Source organism: Equus caballus, chromosome 22, assembly GCF_041296265.1.
Source record: "Equus caballus isolate H_3958 breed thoroughbred chromosome 22, TB-T2T, whole genome shotgun sequence".
Lineage (NCBI taxonomy): Eukaryota > Metazoa > Chordata > Mammalia > Perissodactyla > Equidae > Equus > Equus caballus.
In genome coordinates this window covers 12,891,736-12,918,390 of record NC_091705.1, presented here as the reverse complement: position 1 = coordinate 12,918,390, position 26,655 = coordinate 12,891,736, and the positions used below count along the sequence as shown (strand labels likewise).

The following is a 26,655-nucleotide window of genomic DNA, read 5'->3' as shown; positions in this document are numbered from 1 at the left end:
TGGAGAAACCCAACTAATTCTATTATTAGCCTTAAAAAGACAAAGATAATTGTGCTTTCTTTTTCTTTTTCTTTTTTAATACTCTCCGCCACCTCGTCAAATCATGGAATACAGTAGTTCCCCAAATTCTCTGCACAAGAGAATGACTGGGGGATTTTAAAACTCTTAGGTTCAAATCGCACCCCTGACCAGTTAGAACAATGTGTGTTTTAAAGACCCCCCTAGGTGATTCCAATGTGCAGCAGAGTTTGGGAACCACTGGTTTAGTAGAAGAAACTCACGATTTGTTTTACGAAGTAGCATGCGGTTTGTAGCTTCGTTTTCCTTAGACGGGAACTCACAAAGTCTGGTCTGTCCCCCCCCCCCCCCCCCCCCGGGAGGGAGGGAGGGAAACGTCTCTAATGGCTCAAACTTTAGCTGAGCTATAGAATGACTCTGGCGTGTAGAACATTGTTCTAACTGGTCTTTTGAATTTCTCTTGGGCTTTGGAAGCCCATCTTCTCTCACCCCTGCCACGTTTTCATCTTTTAACCCTCTTTCAAACCCCCTCCCTTTACTCTCCCCGCGTCCGCTTTTTAACCATCCGCCAGCCTCTGGGAGGATCCGCCTCCCCCAGACCGTAGGGGCTCTGAAGGGTTCCTGCGGGTTCCCATAGCAGCGGGTCGTCCAGGGGAAGTGGGCGGGTCCTCTTACCTTCGGCTTTCTGAGTAGGACTCTTCCTTTCCTGCAGATGTTGAATTACCCTTTTCAGTTTTTGGCCTCCGAGCAGGTAAGGGTGAGCTCATCCGGTTCTAGTTTGTCTAAGTAATTACAGAGTTAGTTATTAATACCGTTGTATGGGGTCATACTTCTAGCAGCCGTGTCGTTCTCCCCTGAATATTCATTCTTTCCCAGTCTTTGCACTGAGAACTTGTTTTAACAAAGTTCCAAAATGAGTTGGAAACTATTTTTTTTTTTTTAAGAATTTTCCTTTGGGGCGCACAAACCTAAAGATTGTATGCATAATTTCTCTAAAGTCCTCTGACTTATTTAAGAAATTTAAAAAGTGAGATAAAATCCTATATCCATGCCAAAAACCTTTGATAATTTGTGGCAAAAAATGTTTTATCAGCTTTTAAGTTGTTCGGTTCCTAGAAAGTGCTTTGCCATGATTCTTTACAAAAAGTAAAAACCACTTGTAATGTTATACTTAAACATAACAAAGAAAAGGCACAGTTTGTCCAGATTCGCCCACTCCTTTCCTTCCCCAACACACACATCCAAATAAAGATAATTTTTAAAAATTCAATCTTTTATGCTCATAGTAGATATTCTGTAGCCATCTAATTCCAAGTTGCCTTGCAAGGAACTCTTAAAACAAAATAGTGTGGAAGTATGTCATTTTTGTATCTCAGGCTTTTTGTTGTTTGAAACCTTTCAAACTTTACTGTGTGAATAAATCAGAATTCAGTCAGTCGGTTCCAAAATGCTTTTAGTAGTCCACTGACGGAGGATGTATTGGGAGTTGAAGAGATTTTTCTCTTGCTACTATCTCGTTTTATGTGCTGAATTTCAGCTGACTGGACCATCAGGCAAATTCTGTAAGGCTGATGTCCATTTCACTCTGAGAAAAGAGTAATGATGGGAAACCCTCTCATTTGATGGACTTTGTCTTTCCGTTTTCGTTGCGTATTTAAAAATTGAGGCCTTCCAGGGGCCAGCCTGGTGGTGCAGCCATTAGGTTCGCACGTTCCACTTCAGCGGTCCAGGGTTCGTGGGTTCGGATCCCGGATACGGACATGACACCTCTTGGCAAGCCATGCTGTGGCAGGCGTCCCACATAGAAAGCAGAGGAAGATGAGCACGGATGTTAGCTCAGGGCCAGTCTTCCTCAAAAAACCAAAACAACAACAACAACAAAAAATCGAGGCCTTCTAAGCAACTACAGTTGAGAATTTCTGTTGTTTTTAAACATTCTGTTAAAAAAGCAGTTATCCCTGTTGTAGGCATTTTGGGAATTACAAAAAATAAAATTAAGAAAATAAAAATCACATTATCCAGAAATACACAACTCTTCCTGGGATGATGTGCTTCCATTTGTCACTTTTTGTTCATCTGCATAGACATGTTTAAACAAAATTGGCATTTTAATGTCATCTGTAGTTTTAAATACTGTCCTTTCACTTAATAATCATGGACATTTCCTATGCCCTTAAATCTTCTTTGAAAATAAGCCTTTTTCTTTTGAGTAAGCTTAGCCCTGAGCTAACATCTGTCGCTAATCTTCCTCTTTTTGCTGAGGAAGACTGGCCCTGAGCTCGCATCTGTGCCCATCTTCCTCTACTTTATACGTGGGATGCTGGTCACAGCATGGCTTGGTAAGTGGTGTGTAGGTCTGTGCCCCGGATCTGAAGCCCCGAACACCAGGGAGCCAAAGTGGAATGTGCGAACTTAACTGCTGCACCACAGGGCTGGCCCCTTGAAAATAAGATTTTTAATGATGGATATGCCAGAGTTTAACTAGTTTTCTATATTTCCATTTTTAGTGGTTGAGAATATGATATTGAGCATTGGTTGCAAATCTTAGCTTGGCCGCTTCCATTCTAAGTGAACTTAATTACCTAATTCTTTAATTGCATGTCCTTTATCTGTACAAGGAGGGTAATAAGGGTCCCTGCAACATAGAGTTTTGGGAGATGGAGTGAACCATGTAGAGACAGGTTCTCAACAGCGTCTGGCAAAGGGAGCAGGCTCAGAAAGTACTAGCAGACAGGCGGGCAGAGCTGGGATAAAAGTCCTTGTCTGAAAGACTTGGTGTGTGACTTGCTTAGGGCTAGATTTATAGCAGAATTCCTGGGGCAGAGGTGAACGCTTTTATGACTCTCCAGGCCTGTTGCCAAATTGCTTATGCCAAGACACATTGATCCCCTTACGCGCTGAATGGTGTTGGCACGCCAGTGTTTAATCTTTCCTAATTTTCTATAAAAATGTGGTCGTATTTTAATTTAATTTATATTTTTTGTTAACTAGTAAAATTAGTCATTTGCTTTTTGTTTGTTTGTTTTACCTGTTGAGAATTGTCCCTTTATCTACTTTGCCCACTTTATTAATTGATGATTTTTTAAAAAAATGATTTTAAATACCTGTTTTAAATAAAGAGTATTGTGGCTTTATCGTATTGGTAGTGATTTTTTTCCCCCACGGCTCATTATTTGCCCTTTAATTTACTTTATGGTGTTTTCCGAACAATACAATATTTCACTTTTTTATGGTCAGCTCTATCTTGTCCTTTATGCTTTTCCTTATAAACGTTTATGTTTGGAAAGCCTGGAGGTCAGGTGAATGAAACAAACATTTTGGAACTATGTTAGATTTTTAATTCTATCTTATCCTGTGGATATGGATTGTCTTACACCACCTCCTCCTCCCCAGCTAGCCAGTTCTCCCAGCATCATTTCTTAAATAGTGCATCCTTTCCTCATTGGTTTGTGGTCTTCCCTTTGTTATGTTTTAAAATCTAGGCTAGCTTTTCGGTCTGCTTCTGTTTTAGGTCTTACTCATCGATGCATTGATCTCTAATCTTAATCAATGCCAAATCTTTTTATTGTAGATTTCGAATACATAGAAATATCTGGTAGAGCAAGTCACACTGTTCTTTAAAAAATCATAATTACGGGGGGCTGGCCCTGTGGCCGAGTGGTTAAGTTCGCGCTCTCCGCTGCAGGCGGCCCAGTGTTTCGTTGGTTTGAGTCCTGGGCGCAGACATGGCACTGCTCGTCGAGCCACGCTGGGGTGGCGTCCCACATGCCACAACTAGAAGGGCCCACAACAAAGAATATACAGCTATGTACTGGGGGGCTTTGGGGAGAAGAAGGAAAAAAAAATCATAATTACGTTCATCTGTCCTTTCAGATAAAGATTATCTTTTTATCTTTCATACATGCACATAATTTAAGTCTAAGAGTACTAAAAGCCATATTGTAAAGTAAGGGGTCCCCTTTCCGCCCCCAGTCTCCTTGGCAGCCTTTTGGTTGTTCACTGTTTCTCCTGGGTTTTTCACAGGGCCATTCATAGGGTCTTTCCTCTTGGGCTGGGCAGAGTGGTCTTCCAGCGTCTGTGCTGAGGAACGGGTCTAGCAGCCGGTGTTCGGGAGGCATCTGACTGGAGTCTTAGCGTCCTCTGTGCAGAGTCACTTTGGGGAAGGTTCCTCTGCTCTCACAGTCCAGAGACTTGCCTGTTTTCTCTGTTCTTCTGAGAGTCGGTCTCCAGTCTTGCCGGGCTCTGGAACTGTCAGCAGAGCTTTCTGGTGAAGTGGGAAGGGCTTCCAGGGATGGAGGGTTTCTCAGACAGCCTGTACTAACCTTATTTAGCCTACCACCTTTTCCCCTCCAGTTTGTGAGTAAACTGGAGAGCTTCTCAACCTTCCTCACTGATGGTGTAGCTTTTCACTCTTTTAGGTCTGCTAAGTTGCTACTTGTCCATCTGCTTTCCACTTTCATGATTTTGTTGTGGTTTCCACTACAGTTCTTTAAGTCCTTGGGCCTTTGTCTTCTAGAAAGATCTCTTTACTACCATTTTAGTGGAGTTTAGAGAGGGTATAATTGAATGTTTTGTTAAACCTGCCATCTTAATCTGGAAGACTGTGGATAAATCCTTAGAACTAAGAAATATCCAGTTATGTTGTATTATGGTTCTTTGTCAAGAACTGCCGTCTACATGTAGAATTTTCAGTGTTTCTATTAAGGGTTATGAAAGGTTATTCAGACCGTCTCTCTGTCCTAGCAGAGGTTTTGTTTGTTCGTTTGTTTTTTTTTTTTTCACATAAGCCCTAATATTTCTTTTAGGGTTCTCCTTAGATATTTATGTTTTTGTTGGTGTTGTGGTAGGTTCTTCAAATTGACTATTGCTGGTATAAGACGGTTGTTGATTTTGTATGTTTATTTTATAGCTGGCTCTTATGCTAAGAGCTTTGCAGTTTATTCTCTTGGGTTTCCTAGTTATATAATCAATTGCATATAATGACACTTGTGTCTACTTCTTTCTAATAATTACACCTTTTATTTTGGTTTTATGGCATTAGTGTTAGCATTCTGGAACATTATAAAATGCTTCTGGAACATTATCAAATAGTAATGGTGATAATGTGGAAACTTGTGTTGTTCTTTATTTTAATAGGAAAAACAGTAGTACCGTAACAGCTTTTGGGTTATCATCGTTCCTTATCAGGACAAAGAAAATCTGTCCTTTTATTTCCAGTTTACCTTAAGGTATTTTTATTTTTTTAAGGGTAGAAATTGAATATTAGCAAATTACTGATAGCATCTGAAGTTTATCACTGTTATTTTCTTTTTTTTTTTGAGGAACATTAGCCCTGAGCTAACTGCTCCCTCTGAGCTAAATCTTCCTCTTTTTTGCTGGGAAAGACTGGCCCTGAGCTAACATCCCTGCCCATCTTCCTCTACTTTATATGTGGGACGCCTACCACACCATGGCGTGCCAAGTGGTGCCATGTCCGTACCTGGGATCTGAACCAGCGAACCCCAGGCTGCTGAGAAGCAGAACGTGCACACTTAACCGCTGCTGCACTGGGCTGGCCCCTATCGCTGGTATTTTTTAACAAATCTATTCATTTGAATCTCAAATTTTAAATTGGAGTAATTCCTTCCTTTTGGATAATTCTTTAGAAAAACAAGTTCAATTCATGAGAAAGTTGAAAGATAACATATTCAATGTGTAATTGTGTCTTTTGGGGTGAAGGTGAGATAGGATACAGGGCTTTTTCAAAAGAAAATAATCCAAGGGGCTGGCCTGGTGGCCTAGTGGTTAAGTGTGCGTGCTCCACTTTGGCAGCCTGAGGTTTGCAGGTTTGGATCCTGAGTGTGGACCTACACACCACACATGAAGCCACGCTGTGGTGGCATCTTACATACAAAAAATAGAGGAAGATTGGCATGAATGTTAGCTAAGGGCCAATCTTCTTCACCAAAAAAAAGTGAAAAGAAAAGAAATCCAAACTGCTAACTCCAGCAGTCAATTCTCTTCTTTACCTATTGGTAAAATTTGGTTTGTCATTCCCTCTTTTTTGACGTACTCTCTTCATTTGATTTTGAGGATACCTCACTCTCTTGATTTTCCTTCTATACCATCAGCCCTCTGGTTTCTTCTTTTTCAGTTGTTTTTTTAAACTTTGTGCTGGTTTCCTCTTCCCACCAGCTTGTTATTTTGGAATGCCTCAGGGCTTAGTTCTTGTAGGACTCTTGTCACAAACACTTGTAAGACTTTAATAAAATACCATGTAGCTTCTTAAGCCTCCCAAATGTGTATTTCCAGCTCAGGCAGCTCTCGTAAACTCCTGATGCTCAGACCCAGCTACTTTCTTGACTTCTTCACTTGAATATGTAAAAGACACCTCAATTTTAAACAGGAGTAAAACTGGATTTCTGATCTTCTCTGCAAGCCTGCCCTCCCTGCAGCCTGCCCCATTTTGGTGGGTGACACCTCCATTGTTTTTGGGTTATTCAAGCCAGAAACCTTGGACTCATTCTGGCTCTGCTCTTCCTCTCCCACTCTACATCCAGGCTGTGAGCAAATCCTGCTGCTTTATCTTCCGAATGCATCCAGAATCCTGTCTTCCAAACAAATCCAGTTCAACCCGTTTTCCTACCTCTGCTGCTCGCTTCCTTGTCCAAATCTCCAGCACCTCTAGTCTGGATTATTGCAGTGGTCTCTCCTTTCTCCTTCCCTGGCTTCCCTTTAATTTGTTATCAGAATGATCTTTGTAAAGCCTAAATCAGATTACGCTTGAAACCTTCCAGCGGCCTTCCATCTCACTCAGAATAAAAGTCAGATTCCTCATAATGATTCGCAGAGCCCGCCACAACCTGGTTACCACTAACTGCCGTCTCCTCCACATCCCTTCCGCCGCCTGCCTCTCTTGTTCTCCGTTCCAGCCATCCTTGCCTCCTTGCTCATCCTGAGCACATTGAGGTCTTTGTGCTGGGTTTTTCCCCTGTCTGTAATATTTTCTCCCCAGAATTATTCATGGCCCGACTCCCTCACCCCTTCTGAGTCCTCACTGAAATATCACCTTGTAGGGTCTCCTTATTTGTAATTGCAAGCTATGCCCTGTATTCCTCTTGCAAGTGCTCTACTTTTTCTTTTCCGTAGCATTTATTACCTTCTAGACTGCTATATGACCTATTTGTTTGTTTATTTTTGGTGAATTGTCTCCTTCCCTGACCCCTGCTAGAGCAAACGTTCCATGTGGGCAAGTATTTTGTCTGTTCAGTAATGTGTCCCAAGTGTTGGTACATAGAACGTGCTCAGTAAATATTTTTTGAATACATGAATGAGTGTAGTCTGCCTTTTCTGTTTTTTTCCCAATGAGTTTCTCATAAAGCAGCATAGTCCTTTGGCATCTGTGGATCCAACATTGATAATTTAGCATCCGACTAGCAAGGGGAAAGTTCCAGAAAATGTATAATTTATAATGGACATAATAATACATAGAGTGGTTGTGCGGATTAAATAGGATGCTGTCTGTAAAGTGCTAAACTGTGCCAATGTGTGGGACCAGGCGCTTAACTGTGTGAAAAGCCCAGCCACTGTCTTGATTCACATCTGAATGATGTGAATTGTGTTCTAGAAGCCATTCTCTTTGGATTTCAGTTTTTAACCAAGGGTGGTTAGTGACATCACCTTGGGAGCTTTTCAAAATACTCCATGCCTGGCGCTCCCTAGGAAATATCCGTGATGTATTGTTACTGTATCGGGTCTGTAACTGATCTGTTGAAGTGGAATGGAACCCATTGTTTTCTCCTTTTATGCTTTCTTGCTATTCAGGACATCTCTCATGTCCCCTTTAAACCTTTTTTCTTCTGAGGTTCTAGCTGAAATAAGTTCTTCTATAAGGAGATGTTGAAACCCTTCAAAGCCACGGAGAGACACATAATTGAGCATGATACTGAATTCACAAAATCAAAGGATCTCAGTCCTTTGCCTTCAGTTCCCAGACGAGAGCACACTGTAGTCATGCCTTCAGCAATCGTTATAGCAGTCATTTTAAAGTTTTGCTTACAGTGTTCCTAGAGTCTCCTTTTGTGTCCTTCAAATCCAAGAATATCTCAAAAACATGAGACTCCCTTTCCTTCTCTTTTAATAGAGCAAGAAATATTTGTATGGTTTCTACTGTCGCAATTGCTATGCAAATAGGTGGTGCCATGTACAAAAAAAGGATGATCATTTTAGAGATTGTGTAAGCAACCAAAGAATAGATAAACCAAAACCATAGTGTATGTAACTCTATAAATGCACAAACTCAAAAGCTGTTACTTAAACATAAAATGTGACAATTTTCAATTGCTACTTTTGTTTCCTCGAAGCATATCTAGTTCCTTATTTTGTTTACTTATTTTTTCTGTAATGTATATGAACAAGAGCAGTCCCTGTATTCAGTTAGAGAGTGTAAACGTTTTAGCCATGATCACTATACACATTAGAAATAAAATTTCACAACACTGAAGGTATGTTTGCTGGTTCTGGGTAGGCGAGATCACCATTTCCAAAAAACTGGATGAATAAAAGAAAAGATGGCAATTAACAAAAAAGTCTTCACTAAGAGAACAAATACATACACAGGTCTCAAAACCAGGTGTAGAACTATAAAAACAAGGTGTGTTTTCCAACTGGGCTGTGTGTTAATAGCCTAGACTGAGGGACATTTTGTGATTCAGCAGCAGAGAGGCAAGTCGATGCTTTCCATTCAGCCTTGGCCAGTAGTACTGACTGTTTAGGGTTCAAAATAAAATAAATTGTAACAGTGATATTTGCAAAAGAATGAGTCTTCACAATAACAAAGCCCGGATACAATGCTAATTGGAGTTTCAAAGGCAAGGCAAATTCATTGAGTAGATGCCTTCAGAACAGTGGTGCTTGGTGAGGGAGAAATTTTGGCCTTCAACTGTGATTATGCTTTAGGTCTCTGGATAGACAAAGGCGTACATATAGACTGCCTCCTGTTTTCATACCCTTGTTCACGGAAAATGTAGTGGAATGTACAGTGTAGTAGGTAAACCACATTTACATATGTTATTGGAGACGTTATTAGGGAATGATCTACATTCCTAGGAAGTCTAGACAATAAAATTCTTAATTTCAGTTACAGCAGGCATCTCTTCCCAAAATAATCTTACTGTCAACGTTAAAAATGGTGAGAAGCTCCCCAGAAGCACCTCCTGCCCAAGGTGCAGGTTCAGGCTCCAAACAGCTGTTGCTTTCTTTTGGGCAGCCCTTCCCCATCCCCATGTGAGACCCATTCTGGCAGGGATGCATCCCAGAGTGCTCCCTCCCTTCCTTGGTTTTCCCCTCACCCTCTTCTGTGGCCTTAGGAGACAGGGTGAGTTAAGTGCTTGAAGCTGGCGCCCATCTGTTGGAGAGTGGCGGTCAGCAGTGGAGGGAGAGCGCAGTCACTTCTGATCCCCTAGTAGTTAGTCCCTCATGGCAGACTTCCCAGCCCTCCCCCAGATGGTTTCAGTACATATTTTAATGAGTGCTGTAGAACTTCTTTATGTGAATTAGTAGATTTTCTGGTTAACTTAATACTATTCAGCAAGTATTTCTGTGGAACCTAGTGGAATCAGCCCATGCTCGCCTGAAATTCTGTGTTAATTTACTTTTCTCTTGTCGGTGCCATGAAAGACTCTTTAAAATGCCAACATTGATCCTGAACTCTTGGCTTTCATTGAGCTCCATATACTCAGAATCATCGCCAGTAGTGGTGTCCTCTACCAGGTGGCTGTTGGTTAGGGATGTCAGTATATAGGGGTGTTTGGGTTGGGTTATAGGAAAATCAGATGCTCAAGATTTTTGATTTTCCAGCCTTTCTCTAGTAATATATAATTATTTAGTATAAAGTCATTATGTGGATCACAATCCTACTAACATACACAACCTCTAAAATCGTTTTAAGAATGAAGCTGAGAAAGTGTTTGAACATCAGCTCTTTAGTAAAAGGCTATTTTTAAAGGAAAAGGTACTGCTGGTAGATTAAATATTTCCTTTGTCTGGACTTCTGCAAAGTCCTAACCTGAACTTTATTTCCAACAAACTGTTTTCTACTGCTTAATACATGGAAAGATTTTGATATCAAATACTATATTGTATAGAAATGGTTTATAGGAAGGTATTAAAATGGTGTGGGAGGAGGCAGATTCTACCTAATGTGTCTCTTTAAATGTAGGAAAAAAGTGAACAACAAATGTTCTTAAATATTGGCAGCCATGGTTACCTTAGGGGAACAGCACAGCTTGCTACTTCTAATTCTTCTAAAGCAGTGTGCTATAGGAGAAAGCAGATTATCAGAGAAAGATGCACTTCTTTCTTGATTGTTTATGTGAAGTTTCTAGGGACAGTTGTCTACTCAAAGTCCATTTACATTTTTCTCTGAAGGTCCTCAAGGAAGGTTTCTCTTGATATATCTTGCAGCTTGTGTTCTGTGACGTTTCAGAGGTTGCGGCAAAGCTAAGGTGCCAAACAGTGTCATAGAACAAATAGAATATTAGCTCCTTGAGTACTATTAATTTTTGTGGCAGAGATTGTCACATTTCTCGTATCCTCCATTCTGTCTACCTAATGTGCAAAAAAACTTCTTTGGTGTGAGTGATTGAGAATTAGTTATTGTTTTCTAGAAGAGTAAAACCAAAAAGCAGGTATGTGTTGAAACCTGGCCCTGATCACTTAGGGCTTTTGTTTTTTTAAGAATCTTTGTTAAAAACCTAGTGCAACTTACCACCAGTCAGACTTAGAATAAAATCAAAACTCCTTATGGGCATCTGTGGTTCTCATACTTTTTGGCCTTGGGACTCTTTTTTTTTTTTTTTGGAGGAAGATTAGCCCTGAGCTAACTGCTGCCAATCCTCTTCTTTTCGCTGAGAAAGACTGGCCCTGAGCTAACATCCGTGCTCATCTTCCTCTACTTTATATCTGGGACACCTGCCACAGCATGGCTTGCCAAGCGGTGCCATGTCTGCACCCGGGATCCAAACTGGTGAACTCTGGGCCTCCGAAGTGGAACGTGCGAACTTAACTGCTGCGCCACCTGGCTGGCTCCAGCCTTGGGACTCTTATAATCTTAAATATTTTGAGAAGACCAGAGAGCTTTTGTTTATAGGCGTTATATCTATTGATATCCACTGGAGGAGAAATGAAAACGAAGATAAATTTTAAAGATTTTATTTTTTTCCCCCTTTTTCTCCCCAAAGCCCCACTGGTACATAGTTGTATATTTTTAGTTGTGGGTCCTTCTAGTTGTGGCATGTGGGATGCCGCCTCAGCATGGCTTCATGAGCGGTGCCATATCCTTGCCCAGGATCTGAACTGGTGAAACCCTGGGCCGCTGCTGTGGAGCATGCGAACCCAACCACTTGGCCACGGGGCCGGCCCCAAATTTTAAATATTTACTTATTTGTTTAAAAATAAATAAATGTTTTGGTTGGAGCATATGAAGAAAATCTGGCCACACAGATACATAGTTGGAAAAGGAAGGAGTATTTTAATAGCCTTTTCAGATAATTATGGATATTCTTTGATACCTCATCAAAATTTGAATGGTAGTTTCTTAAAGGTTAGTTGACATGGAATTCAGAACCATCAGTGAACTTTTGTGCTCCAAAACCCATTGGTCTGTCTGATACATTGAATGGACCTTTTACCCATGCATGATTCTGTAACGTAATTACGTTGTTACTAGAAAACATCAGTTCACTGAGTTATGCAAATTTTCAAATGTTGACATGTTTCATTATACAATATCAAAAAAAGTTACATTCATTTAATGTCATCACCAATCTCATCAGAAACAGTCTAAGTATTGGGAAGCTCATGATGGTATAATCAAGATTTCCAAAATTCTGATTTTTGCTTGAAGGTTTGACTTTTATCATTGACAATAAATAGTCAGTTTTCCTTCAAGTGACAGGCTCACTTCATTCATTTTTGAGAGAATGTCTGCTAAATACTTAAGTGTGAATAAGCGTGCTTTGCATATTTTCTCAATCACAGTGGTGTTTCATGGAAAAAGTGGCTGGTTCAGCTCTCACACAAACAGTTGCACAAGTATTTTTCCTCAAGGCAACCATTCTATTTCAGTTTCACCAAAGATCCTTTACGCATACTTCCCATTTCATCATATGGAATAGTAAAAAGATGTGTACTCAAGGGCCAAGGTTTAGTAAAATAAACAGTTTTTACTGCTGCATTTCCCAGAGATTCCCCATGAAGCAGTACATTGGTTCTGGCAGAAGAATGCACAGTAGCTAATCTGCATTCATCAAGGTGTTTCACCACCATTCCTAAGTCCGCCAGCCCCCAGGTGTGGGTGCAGAGGAATGGGGAACAAAAGGCATGTTCTCTTTGGCTGCTCAGGGTCCACTGATGTGACCTTCAAGTGGCTTAGGAACCAGCAGCCTCAATAGTGAAAAGAAAAAAAGAGTCCCAGAGCCAGGCTATGGACCAGTCCTTATAGTCTGAAGCTCCTGTAGTAAACCGTTCCTTTTCAGTTTGGAGCAGGTGGCTCCTCCCCTGAGGGCTTTTGGTTGTGCATCACCACTACTAGGTGACGTGGGGGGCGTCGGAGGGCTTCCGTCACTTGTACCTACTTCAGGTACTTTCTTAATCAGTGCAATTCAAAACTTCTTAAAGTGCTTCTTAATACTTTAGAATCAAACACAACTTTAAACAGCAGGCGCAAAACAGAATGTATTTACCTCATCCCATTTTCCAAAGAATACACTTTTATGACCAGTTGAACTCCTTATTTGGAAATAGAAGCTATTTTTTTTATTTTCCAACACACAATTTAAACCACTACTTTGTAACAGTTTGTTTATATTGTCAACCCTACTAATGATTTTTAAAATCATTGCTGGTGGTAAAGTTTCCTGTCATAAACACAGGCTTTCCAGCCATGGCTGGGATAATCAGCTGTTCCACTACTGATATTACCATCTCCGTTTATTCTTACTACAGTGTTGTAAGAATATATAGATGAACATTGAGAATTTTGTATTTTTGGAAAAAAATCAAACACTTAATTACTTAACACTGTGGTGGTTCTTAGTAAAGTGAGGCACGGAAGCGCATGTGTATAAGAAGTGCACTTTTCTACTGTGCTGTGCTCTGCAGTCTTCTGAAAGTCATCCCTAGCTGCGTGGTTTGTTTGCAGGGTAGACGTGAGCTTCTAAACTGTTCGTATTCTCAGTCCTGAACACACAAGCCTGTTTCATGACTTTGTTTGAAGATTGGGTGTGTCTAATGTAGTGGAAATTCATCCATTCAATGTTAAGTATAGACAAAACACATTTCAAAGCCACATATAAAAGTCTTTTTAATTATCCATATTTTTAGGTTATTCATATGACTGCTTTTCTCCTTTCATGTGAATTGCTGAGAATTTTGTTATCCTTTCCGGTTCATTAAATCACTAAAATTCTCTGCTAGTGCTATAAATAAATATTGCCGGACCATGAATTGAGACTAGTTGATAAGGGCAGCTCTGTCCTGGTAACTGAGTCTTGCTCTTCGTTAAGCCACACTTTTCTTTGAATATGTGAATATCTACATCACGTTAAATTTTAGACTTCTCATGAAGCAAAGACTGGCTTTGAGCTCATGTGGGGACTTGCTTCAAGTTGAGCCTTAGTATTTTCGGTTGGCCTAGCTACAAGATGAATGCGATACTATAAAACCACGCTTGTGCTTAGACATGTTCAGAAGAGCCTCGGGACACATTTAATGGATGTCTAGGTTCTTTACCACTGTACCTCTTATAAACCTGCATCTCAGACAGCTAGAAATCTCGGAGACCACAGCTTCAGACCCTTTTAGCCCAGGACCAGCTGCTCTCTCCACAAATGCAATCTAGGTGGACTTGGAAGTGTTGGACTTCCTCCTTCCTCTTACATAATGATTGACAGCCGTTTGTGGATGTGGTGCCGGTAGCTCTTATTAGGAGTTATGGAGATGCAGGCCTCAGAGAACTCAGTCTAATCAGTCAACGTAAGGCAAGATGGAGTGTGGGAAGGTGCTGCATGGAGAGAGTCTGCAAGCACTGGGAAACCTTCCTTGTTGAGGTGTCTTGGGACTGCATTGTGCAGCTTGGATACGCTTCCGATGGGTGGGGTTGAGGGAAGAATGGGCAGTGAGGATGGCGGGAAGCAAGGGGCTCATTTGCAGTGCGGAATAGTCTTGTTTGCAAGGTGAGTGAATGAAGAGGACGAGTCAGAGAGCTTGGAGTCGCGTCATGGCATTGCAAACCATGTGGCTTCCTCTCCTGAGAAAGGTGAGACAGAATTTCTTCCCTTCTTCCTGGATAGATGCTTGGTCCACAGTCCTGGCCTGCTGATAGAACAGAGACCATCCTCTTTTCACATGGTAATCTCTTCAGGGAGAGCAGCCCAGAGTAGTTGGTTAAGACTTGGCCACATGCCACTTAATAAATATGCTTTTTTGTTTCCTTTTTGATGCTATGTTTTAAATTTTATGAGAGCATGTTACCTTAAGAAATACTGACATCAGCTAGGTCTTCTGTACTGAACTCTTAGTGGGTCATGGCATGCCTACAGCTGGCTAGTAAAATGTTTATGCCGAGCCCTGACTCCTGTAAATTTTGGTCCCTATTTTCAGACTGTTTGCTCTTCCTTGGTCTAGTTCCAGTCGTCATTGTTACCATGGATCCTGTATGAGTCCATGTAGCTCTTAACTGTGATGAAGTGATTTGCTTCTCTGTGTTATTAAAAAAATAATAAAAAGTAATTGTTAGGTTGCCACTTTTTGAAGACGTATTTTGACTTGAATGCTTTTGATCTGCTCATTATAGTTAAGGTACACATGTAAATAATGCCTACCTATTTTTATGTGCTGTAGAGATTGAGGAAACCCAAATTTAAGAACATATTTCCATGAATAGTCTTGACTTTCTAAGTGAGACTTATTTGAGCATTATTTTATGAGCAATTAAATTATTTTATTCTACACCTCTGGGCAGTTCAAGAACTGACCTACTTATATGGTAGCTCTTAATTAAAAAAAAAAAGACTTGCTGAATGTATTATTAGAATTGAATTTTTGTTTGAAATACCTTATTTTTTTAGTTCTGACATATGCAATGAAGTTAAGTATAGAACCCCCTGAGCTTTGATTCCGATTACAACAGCGTGAGAGATGGAAGCAACAAGGGAGTACTTTATCAGTGCCAAATAATTATTTCCTGCAGCAAATGGAAGCCGTCTCTGAATGGTGCTTGGTGTTTATATAGTTAAGGTTATGCCAACATTTACAGTACAGTGTGCCTTTATATTCTGTCCTTCACAACAGTCATGGGGAATTGTATACTTTAAAGCTAATTAAAAGTAGCATAAAACATATTTTTTGATTTGGACTTAGAACAGATTTTACTTTGAGTTTTTGCCAGAAGCTGGTTTCTATAATAATCCTCTGTCACAGGCTTCTAAATCTACTTGAATTTTTTGTTAGGCAATATTTTTGTGACTCAATTTAGAAGTGTATGTGCCTTTTTCCTTTTCACTTAGTGGTCCACTCCAGAAAAGATACGTTAGAAAGTGAGCGTGAAGGTTTCTTATAACTTCACATGTGTTCGTGTTGTCCCAAAGCGCACAATTTCTTAGTGTAGCGAATTTCTTATTTTTAGATCTTGTATTGTTTGCTTAAAATAACTATATTTCATTCTAGTCACATACATTGTAAAAATGAAGGGAGGCATTTCATTAAAAATTAATGGAGGCCCTTGTGAATGTGTGTCTTATGATGGTCAAAGTGCACAATTAGTAACTGGTCTATTCTTTTGCTAAAATAAGAAATGAAAGTTTGTTTTTCTGGCCTTGCCTTTACCAAACCTGTCCTTTTCATTTTACACTGATAAAAATTTAAAGTATAAGATCGGGGCCTGCCTGGTGGCATAGTGGTTAAGTTCGTGCCCTCTGCTTTGGTGGCCCAGGGTTTGCAGGTTTGGATCCTGGTCATGGACCTACTCACTGCTCGTCAAGCCATGCTGTGGCAGCATCCTCCTTACAAAATGAAGGAAGATTGGCACAGATGTAAGCTCAGGGCCAATCTTCCTTACCAAAAAAACTAAGATAATTTATGTCGTTATTTCAGGCATTTTAGCGGGTGGTAGTAAATTGAAGGATAGGAGCAATACTCGTTTCTAAGCACCCTTGAGTGACTTAAGGGCACAAGACACATTTAGGCCACTTGTATGTAGGAATCTTTTTTTATCTTACAGAACTTTTTCATTGAGAGTTGTGGATGTTGGGGAAATTGGTCTGTGACACATACCCCATTAATAATCAGGATTGATATAAAATATCTCTTGGTTTGAGGATTCTCTGGATTTTTTCTTCCCATCTCATGTGCTCATTGGAAAGGATGACTTTCCCAAATAGATCACGGCATTCTTTGGTTAAGGATATAAGTGAACAAGAGTTTTGGATTTTAATGACCTGATTGTGGAGATGTTTTCGGTTATTATCTTCCTAATCAGGAAAAAAAATGTCACTGGCAAAAGTAAAAAAATTATTATCTATGAAACAAATTTTTTTCTTTGACTAAAACACGTTATTTTTCTCCTCTGTCAACTAAAGCCAACAGACAATGTGGAGAAAGCTACAGCAATGGTTGGGCAAGGTTTTTTCCGTTCTACCATTTCCAGTAGGATTAATGCTCCTGTTAGATCAGAACCCTCTTCGGGCCTTCTCAGAGGAGACCTGATGCCTGATCTTACTTTTCTTTTGATAAATTGTTTTCAGGCACCTAGGAGAAAGTCATACGTATAATGGGATCATTGTAATATAATATTTTTACTTCCTAAACTAACATTTTAATATAGATTCAATTTTTTCTGAAAATAGTAATTTCTAAGGAGTCATTTAGCTCCTGGTTTAACCTGCGTATAACATTCTTGTAAGTTAATAAATCTTAGATTGATTGATAAAGTATCTTAAGCAAATATCACCCGGAGGGTTGATAGGCTTCTCCTAATCAGTTTTATGTACAGTCATGTGTCGCTTAACGATGGGGATATGTTCTCAGAAATGCGTTGTTAGGCGATTTTGTTGTTGTGTGAGCATCATAGAGTGTACTTAACACCAACTTAGATGGTATAGCCAGTACACACCTAGGTTATATGGTACTAATCTTATGGGACCACTGTCCTATACTTGGTCCATCGTTGACCAAAATGTGGTTATGCGGCACATGACTTTATGTGTATAGTTGTGTGCCATGAGAACATGTTAGAAATGTGTTAATACTAGAACTCCTACTAGACCCGGCACTGGGAATTCTCATTTTGGAATTTCCATGTAGACTTTGTACCATATCATCGGTTGTCATAGTAGCAGTCTCAGTTGAGAATTGTGATTATATACTTTATCAAATGACTACTCGATGAAAGCTCAATTATTCTAATGTAGTTCAGCCAGAATTCTGAGCCATCATCTTGCCTGGTTAGGGGAATAATTAACCAACCTAAAAAAGAGAGTCCTTTCTTTCTATTGAATTGTATATTTACTTTACTGACTGTAGGATGCTATCAGTGTAAGACACGCCATTATTTTATGTACCAAGAAGAAAGGGGAACAAAAGCCTAATAGGTATACTTATGAGATGCCATCAATTGTAAGATACAACCCAATTCCAGAGATGCTAAAATGGGGGGATGGGAGAGGAATCTTAGAATCAATAAAATATGGCACATATATATACACATAAGAGTTTGAGTTGGGCATTGATCGTAATCATAATATTAAAATGTATAAATAAATCACTATTTTTGCCACACATTATACAGATTCTTTAATAGAAGTGGAAAAGAGATTATGTAGTCAACACTTTTACACATGAGGAAACTTAGTATGAGATTGAGAGTATGTAAAATTAGCAGTTGGTTACCTTGTTTACCTTACCTTGTAAGTATCTTAAACTTTACGAAAGAATTCATAGTAGTATTCCTTTAAATAGCTATCTTTAGAGTATCTCATGATAAATTTTCTATATTCCTTTTCAAGATCATCTCATTTAACATATGATAGAGAATGATTTGGTATTTAGAGTTGTTTAGTATTCCAAACAAGGTACACATAGACACAGCTATAATCATCAAGTATCATGTTAAATGCCATATGGAATGTTACAAAGGATCATTGTTCCTGCCTTCAAAGAATTGTCACAGTCTACCTTTTGGCGTTTTTCCCCCCAAACCTAAAGTGTAATTTACGATTAATTGGAGCTCTGTGGTAAAAAGGAGACGACTTAGTGAGACTGTCCATGAGCGGTATCCTTCCAGGCAGTGCTGAGGTGTGCCTTGCTCAGATACTTGTCTTCGGTATCACCCTTGGTGCTAGAATTCAAACTGGGTCATTGTTGAGAGAGGCCAAATTGAGTTGCTAGTGTAGACATTGCTGGGTGGCTACCTTTGGCCTCTCTTTAGGAGCCGGGTACAGCAGGGCATCTGTCAACAGATGGTCTCACAGAGGTTCCAAGTCACTGCACGCATCCAGCCTGTATTGTGGGTTCCAGGCGCAGATTTGGGCATTGAGTGGGGACCTCATTACAATCCACAACACAAATCTTGATTATTGAACCTCACCTACAAAATCCAACCAAGATCACAGCAACCTGGGACCTGCTTGGCTCGTGGTGAGGCTGGAGCAAGCCTGCAGATGGGATGAAATGTCAGGAGCTGTGAAGCCTGGAAGATTACAAGGGCAGGGAGCCAGATTAATCTCTGGGTTTTTGTGTTTTGGCAGATTGTATCACAAATGTTTCCTGCTTTGGGTACAGTTGCTACTAATAGTGGAAGTTTACCTTTGCAGAGTGTTTTCAACTTTTATCAAACACTTTCACAAGCCTGTAATCGTGCTTTCACAATATGTGGGAAAGGGATGAGAGCTGGATATAATTACCCCCTTTGGCAGATGAGGAAAATGGGGCACATAGATATGAAGTAACTAACCTTAAGGTCACTTGTTCCTGGCTCTTGCTTTTTTCACTATACCTTGCTGCCAATCCTTGACTCCCTATTTATTTCCAAATTTAGAAAGCATATAGTCTGTTTTGCAGCAGCTGCTGCTATCTTTAGGGACTACCAACATTTTGTTGCCCATTTTTTTTACCTCCTAAAATCACAACCATAACTTTTGCTCGGTATTGAAGAGAAAAATAAGCAAACACAAAACACTCTTCCATCATGATTTACCAGGTTAAATTACTCTCCTCTGTTACATTCTGTGGATAATTTTTGTAAGTGATGTACATCTCTTCAGTCCACCCTACTGTATTTAATCCTCACTTAACCTCATTGCTATAGCTGTTTAGGTGTCTTGTAGTAAACCAAATACAAGCCCAGACAAGGAATCCAGAGTTAGAGCAAGTTAAACAAGAGTTGTCAGCATCATTAGTTGTTGACATAGAATTTGTTGGTGTTAACCATGAATGGCAGGTTTTCTAACTTTCATTTGACCTGGGGATCCTCTTCTGTTTATGAGCAGCTTCCTCGGGGCTGCTATGCTTTTATGTTCCTCCCTGTTACAGTTTCTCTCCATTTCTTGCCACAAAGTGTCCTTCCAGCTTTCCTCCTGCAGGGTGTGGAGTATCTATGTTTGTGGTTTTCATTTCTAAATTTTGCACATATATTTTCCTTTTAAAGTAGATTAGAAATATGTAGATAAAGCATTATGTAAGGATGTGGAGTAATTACTGTGGATGAAAATTAGAGTGAGTGGAACAGATAAAATTAGTCAAGCAGTCAGGAAATCTGCATTCTTGTCCAGACGTTGCCCCACTACTTAACTATGGACTTATCACAAATCCCTTAATCTTCTAGACACCTAGTTACCTTATCTGTGGGCCCAAGTTGCTTTAAATGATTTCTAGAGTCCCTTTCAGTTCCAAAGCTCATTCAGCTCCTCAAACTGAATAAACAAGATTCTACTAAATAAAGGTAGGATGTCTGGCACACCTTCCAGTGGTGAAGAGGATGGTCTAAATGAGTTTGGATTCTCTTGATAATTTTGTTACTATTGGGAATTGAATGAAAAGAGGTAAAGGTGGTTGAACTTTCTGACAATTATAAAGATCTTCTGAAACTCAGTATTATTAGCTGACCTTTTAAGCTTGGTTCCTAAACTTGCTCACAATCGCATGCCTGACACCTAATACACTGTATGATCAGCATGGTTTATTTTGGGAAAACTTTCACAAAAGATTGATGGGCTTCTTGACCTATTTACTTCATTAGGGCAGATTAACTGTGTGTCATAGCAGCTTTAAAATTCAAGAGATGTAGGACCAAGTAACGGCAATACTAGTTGGAAAAAAATTTTAGAGATGAAATTTGACAATAGACATTGGGCTGGTACCCTTTATTATTCTTCAGCCCAGTGGGTGATGTTTCTGGGCTATAGATTCAACAGATGGGTTTTAACTATTTATATTTAATTTCAAGAGGAGGAAAGGAGCCATAATTTGTGTTCAATGAAATAGACATAGAAATGAAAGCAGAGAATAGAGTGATACAAATATTTTGTATATTCAAATTGATCTTAGATTTTCATAGTCTTTTTATTGTGTTCCGAGTCATGAATTACTCTGAAAGATGGATGACAGCTATGGCTTCTCTTTCCAGAAAAATAAATGCAAACTCCCAATTTTGCCTGCAATTTGAGGGATTTCATGGGCTCCAATGGGTCAATGTAAACTTGCCTTCTTCCTCATTTGGTGGCTTCTGGTCCAAATTCTTGATGGAAAAGAACCCTGGAATGTTAAACCTTAAAAGCCCTTAGAAATAATCAATACCAGTGTTACTTAAACTGTAGTCATGAAATCAATGGAATGAATCAAGACCAGCATTAAAAAGAAAAGAAAAAAAGAATAAAATAGAAAATGTCAGAGTGTATCATAACATGCTAAGAGTAAGTTTTGTTTTGTGAACTCTTTCCGTTTGTATATGTGTGTGTGTTTATGTGTGTTGGTCCTGAGTCCGAATATAAAATGCATTTCTTACCGTAGATTGATGGTAATGTTTGAGAAACACCCATCTATTCTAGATGAACCTCTTCATTTTGTAGCTGAGGAAACTGAGGCCCTTAAAGGCTAAATGATTTCTTCAGACGAACACTGTTTCCCATCCTCCTGCACACAACCCCATTAATTTTTAGTGGCCAAGCCGGAACTGAACCAGATTACTTGATTGCTAATTTTGCTGTGCCACAGTGCTATTTTTTTTAAATAGAATTGTGAAGTAGATTATTTAAAAATACTAAGTGGTTCATCTGTTTTACATTTGGCATTTTTTAATCCTTTATTTTCCTCACTAAAATCGTCTCTCTTATTATCTTTTAAGATAATCTAGGCTTGAGCTTCTTCTTTCTAGAGAGTTGAGATATTTTGAGGCCTCTCACTTGGCTGTCTACACGCCTGAATTTTGAGATTTAGGGCCTGATCAGAAGAATTTCAGAATAAGATGTGAAGGTGTTAAGTTTTATGTCCAAGCCAAATTAAATTATTTTGAATTATTTGTCCATTCACTTGATAATTGAATGCAAAATGTGGCACCACATGTTGGTACTGGATCACTGGGGAAACGCTGTAACATTCGTTAGTTATCTACACGAGGTTCTCTCAAACCTGAATGTCATACAGATTACCTGGAGGGTCTTGTTAAAATGCAGATTCTGGCCCACAGTCTGGCTGAGATTCTGAGTTTCTAACAGGCTCCCAGGAGATGCTGCTGCTGCTCCTTGGACCACATTCTGAGTGGCAAGGACCTTATGTCACCTGCCCATTACCATGGTAAGGAAGATCTCAGTTGTCATTTTAACATTTCCATACTTTTCAGATGGCTGCAAAAATTCAAATATTCTTATTTTTTAAAAATTGGATTAGTTTTTGTAGTTACTAACATAACTTTAGAACAGCCATGCTTTCAGTCCCTACATCTGTGAGTTGTAATGCCCCCACTGCAGCACTGTTCTAGGTAACTCAGACTTAGCCCTGCTTCATTTTACTAGTATATTCAGGCTTTTCCACAAAACTTAATTTTCCAATTAACAGAAACGTTTAATTTCGGAAGGAACGTTTTCTAAAATATATAATATTCTTTCTTCAGCTATTACATGTGTTTTCCTTTTCTTTTTATTTTAGTGGTGTTAGAGCACTGTTTGTTTCAGGCTTTCTTGGTAAAGGATATTGAGCTGTATGTGAAATGAATAAAAACCACAAAGCCTCCTAAGGTCTTGTGCCTGCTTTTTTATGCTTTTTCTATTTTGTCTGTCCATCTGCCAGTTATGAGGATGTCTGTCTCAAATTAACTCGTATCCCTTTCCATTCTAGTTGATTATTCTCTCACCTGAAAAGCTGAAAAGCCGGCTACGGATGGGCTTCATCCCAGTCAGAAGGACCTCCCTGTCCTGGGGGCTTTCCTAGGAAGGTGGTGGTCAGCAAGTTCAGTAGAAGTTGGGAGGGAGAGAAAGCTTTTGGTTTTAACCATATCCTGAATAGTTAGCTCATATAGGAACTCATTTGTTTCTTCTTCATGCCTTTCTCCACGTGCTTTTTAAAACTAGTTTCGAGATCTCTCTCTTTCCAGCATTGTGTTAGTGTGTTTGAAGGCGATTTGGAAGTATGTGTATGTATGTGTGTGGTAGCCCTGTGATTGGGAACGTGATAATTGTGACAAATAAGCAGCACTTCAGGGTCCATCTAAAATGGGTGTGAATAACCTTGTGCTAAAGATCACGGTTCTCTTACACACAGTCTGTCTTGCTTTGCTTTGCAAACAGTTTTAACAATAATAATGATGACAAGAGGATATTCCTTGGTTCAGTTTAGTGATTTAGGATCCCAGGGATTTAAAGCCTGATTTCTGGTGTGTTGTGTTTAGTAGATTCTGAGTTATAATAGCAATCGAAGCTCCCGTTTGTGGGGCCCTCACTCAGCCAGGCATTCATCATTCAGATGAATGTTGTGCCACCAGCAGGGCTGTGGTCAGGAAGGGGGCATTAGATTGGGGGGCGGGCAGCACATGGCTGCTGCGTTCCAGCAAGTGAGAGGAATCCAGATATTGGGGGAGATTGAGCCTCTTCATTAGTCTCTCTCTAGAATAGATAAGCATGTGCGGAACCTACAGCAGGTGTTTTTGTTTTTTCTTAGCTCAACAAAGCTAGAAATTGTTAGATAATTCACATCTATGAAAACCGCATAGTACTTTATATCCTTCTGATTCAAAGCGGAGAGAACATGTTTGCATTTTAACTAGGCAGCGTCAGAACATTTATCATTTTGAATAGCCTTATTGTTGGTTTTGTGTTAGAAGTTGTGGATTATATTCTTTAATTTAAAATTATGACAAGGGTAAATGTAGCCATAACATTTAGGTTGGATTTTGAGATCCTGAACAGGGCCTCATCTGGCATATTTTTAGTCAGTTACAACCTTTAAACACTGATTACTGATATTACCGACGCTGGTGTTTTCTCATTTGAATCTTATTTTTACATCTAGAGTTTGTCTTATGTTTAGGTGCAGCTAAGCCTACTAGTGTAATCTTAGTCTAATTAACAGTATTTTGTGATCTGGGACTCTTGTCAAAGATCGTTATAGGAGCTAGAAAACATTGGGAGGCAAAGTGCACACATGACTTCTCTCCTTTTGCTGGAGACTGTAACTTGAATTCAAAGAGACTGAAAAAGAAGAAAAATAGCATTCTTTTCCATTAAGCTGTAGTACATATGTTTAGTATGGTTTTGCTATTAATAATCCCTTTTAGCTGGTAGAATGGAAGATTTTGTTTGATGTATTTGAAACTAAATGCTGCCGGGATAAAGATTTTAGTAGAAATATAGACTAGAAATCAGTCTCTACCCTTTGTTAATTCATCCTGCTTGTTTAACTGGAGAAATAAAAATGTACATCTACTGAAGAGAAATCTCTGGGCGTAAACTCTTCCTTTCCTGTTTTCAAATATATTTCATAGGTTTATCTTACGTAAATATACAGTAATACAGTACACAAGAGAAAGCAACTGCTGTTCCTTTAATATCAGAACTATGCACGTTACAATAGGTGTCACTGTTTTGCTTGGTCCAATCATGATTGGTGACTTCAGCTATTGGCTCCGAGCACTGGCTGTCTGACTCCATCTGCAGGGCTGTAATACCTACTCTCCTCCGATCCGTTCACCACACAACTTCGGCCGGCTGAACAGACTCGCGCGGCTCCAGCACATCTTGCTAACCTAATTCAGAAAACAAGTGCCACGGCTCTCTGCCTGTCATCTTTGCTCAGTGTAGCATTTTCAGGTGATCTAGGAAACTGGGTTATTTTTATGAGCAAATAAGAGAAACAGGAATCATGATGGGGATGTATTTAACAGACCCAGTACTGGATAAAACTTAAAGCCAGTTTCTATTCAACATAGTGAAAAGGTCACCTTGCCCAGCTGAGAAAAGAAGCAAAATATCAGCGTGTTGGTTTCTGTTAACATCTTAGCTCGTGCTGGCCTCTTTTCCTTGATGTTTGCACCAATTTGGGATATCTGGCTATAAAGAGAGACACACTGTACTCATGGTAGATGACAAGGAAAAGAACATGAAATGTCTCACCTTCTTCTTGATGCTTCCAGAGACGGTAAAGAACAGGTCCAAGAAAAGCTCGAAGAAAACAAATACCAGCAGCAGCAGCAGCAACAGCAGCAAGTTGCCTCCAGTTTGTTATGAAATCATTACCTTGAAGACTAAAAAGAAGAAGAAGATGGCTGCTGATATATTCCCCCGTAAAAAGCCAGCCCCCTCCAGCAGCACCACTGCCCAGCAGTACCACCAGCAGAATCTCAGCAACAATAACCTTATTCCGGCCCCCAATTGGCAGGGCCTTTATCCCACCATCAGAGAAAGGTAAGTGCCGGCAGGGCCAGCATATTTACTTTAAAAGTTTTCCTGTGTTGAAGTTTCTGCTTTTGCGTAACCTGTAATGTATTTTAACGTAAATCTGTGTTTCCTCTTTTCCCAGAGCTTTATTGGTAATGGAAAACTGCCCTGTATCTTTTCCAAAACAGTACAGCTGTTTTCCTCTTAGATAAAAATGTTTTTGCAAGCTGTAACATTTAAGTGACAGGGTTGTGTCTATGGGCCATAGAAGATAGAAACCTTTTATTTGTCCTTAGTCTAATGAAAAGTTTGGGTAACTTTTTTTAACTTTAGTTACTTTCCATGTGTTTGCAATGATTACAAATAGTTGTTTAGTTGGAACCTTTATTTGTAGTTTTACCCTGAAGTTATTAAACTCTTGCTTAGCTTGCAGATCTTTTGTGGGTTTTGTGTGTTGGGGAGGGGGTATTAAAAACTCGGCTGCTGTGAATTAATGAATTGCCTCTGTTTATAGAAATGCGGTGATGTTCAATAATGATTTGATGGCAGATGTACATTTTGTGGTTGGGCCACCAGGTGGGACTCAGCGGTTGCCAGGACACAAAGTAAGCAACAGCTGCATTACCCATTTAGTTCTGAGATTTACAAAGAGGGACCCTCTCTGAGCCTGGAACTTGGGGTGGGCAGCTTGCCGATGGCAGGCAGTGCATGTTGTACCCGACCACAGAGACGCAACAGCCTCTCCAAAAGGCCTTGGCCACGCTGAATTTTTTTCTTTGTTTCCTTCTACCCTGCTTTATATCCCGAATAAAAACATCCCCTCTTAACTCTCTGGTCATGGGAAGTTGTGACAGGTTGGGAAAGTCATGTGTTTACTCTTCCCCTAGAAATCAGTTAGATAAGCTTTTATTTTATTTATTTATTTTGTAATGAGGGAACTTGTGCATTAATCTGGTTAATCCTTGAGATAATTAGCATAGAGACAGTTTTGCATGAACAGCTACCTTATGCTTTCACAGCAAGATACCCTGTACCTTGACTTTCTCAAAAGAGCAGGTTTAGGTCTCTATGCCCACTAAACCTGATTGCTTAGAGTTGTTATTTGGGATTGATTTGAGAAAATGCTTTCAATTTAGTGCATGAAATAAGATTTCCCTTTCTCTACAGTATGTTTTAGCTGTTGGGAGCTCTGTGTTCCATGCAATGTTTTATGGAGAACTTGCTGAGGACAAAGATGAAATCCGTATACCAGATGTTGAACCTGCTGCTTTTCTTGCTATGTTGAAGTAAGCATCGTTCGTCTGTTGGGAAAGAGTTTGTTTATGCTGTATTTGTACTCTGCTGGTTTCACAGTTAAATGTAAGTTGTGTGTCACAGAAAAGGGAGGCTGATGAAGAAAGAGGGTGCTGCTTACCTTGTAAAGGTTTTGGAGAAAACTGCTGTGCATCCCTCAGTAGGAAGCGTGTGGAATGGTGCAGGCATTTATGTCACACCATGGCGTGGGATTTGGGGGCAAGTGGCACATATAGTGATTTGATTTTTAACAACTTATAATTAAAGAAAAATAACTTCCTGGTATAGGTACTACCTGATCGAGTGTGTTCTCTCTGGAAGCATTTTGTGTGAAGAAGTCTTTAAGGATGTAAATTAGATTTTTGTTTCACAATTCCAGAAATTATATACCTTGTTTAAATACCACCAGTTAGGAAATTTTTTAGTTTTCTAGGAGTTATTATTT

General features: G+C 39.6%; 1 protein-coding gene across 2 annotated transcripts in view; it reads left to right on the top strand.

Annotated features, from left to right (window-relative positions):
- Window positions 1-26,655, top strand: part of BTBD3 (BTB domain containing 3) — a 34,414-nt gene that overhangs the window by 1,107 nt on the left and 6,652 nt on the right. Inside the window, exons 2-4 of one of the 2 annotated variants that reach the window (XM_023626112.2) lie at window positions 24,674-24,944; window positions 25,432-25,522; window positions 26,085-26,203. In XM_023626112.2, the coding sequence (XP_023481880.1) occupies window positions 24,802-24,944; window positions 25,432-25,522; window positions 26,085-26,203 (353 nt within the window). In that variant the 5' untranslated portion in view covers window positions 24,674-24,801. Of the gene's footprint in view, window positions 24,945-25,431; window positions 25,523-26,084; window positions 26,204-26,655 lie in introns of both variants that reach the window. The other variant, XM_001492686.6, reaches the window with a different exon arrangement.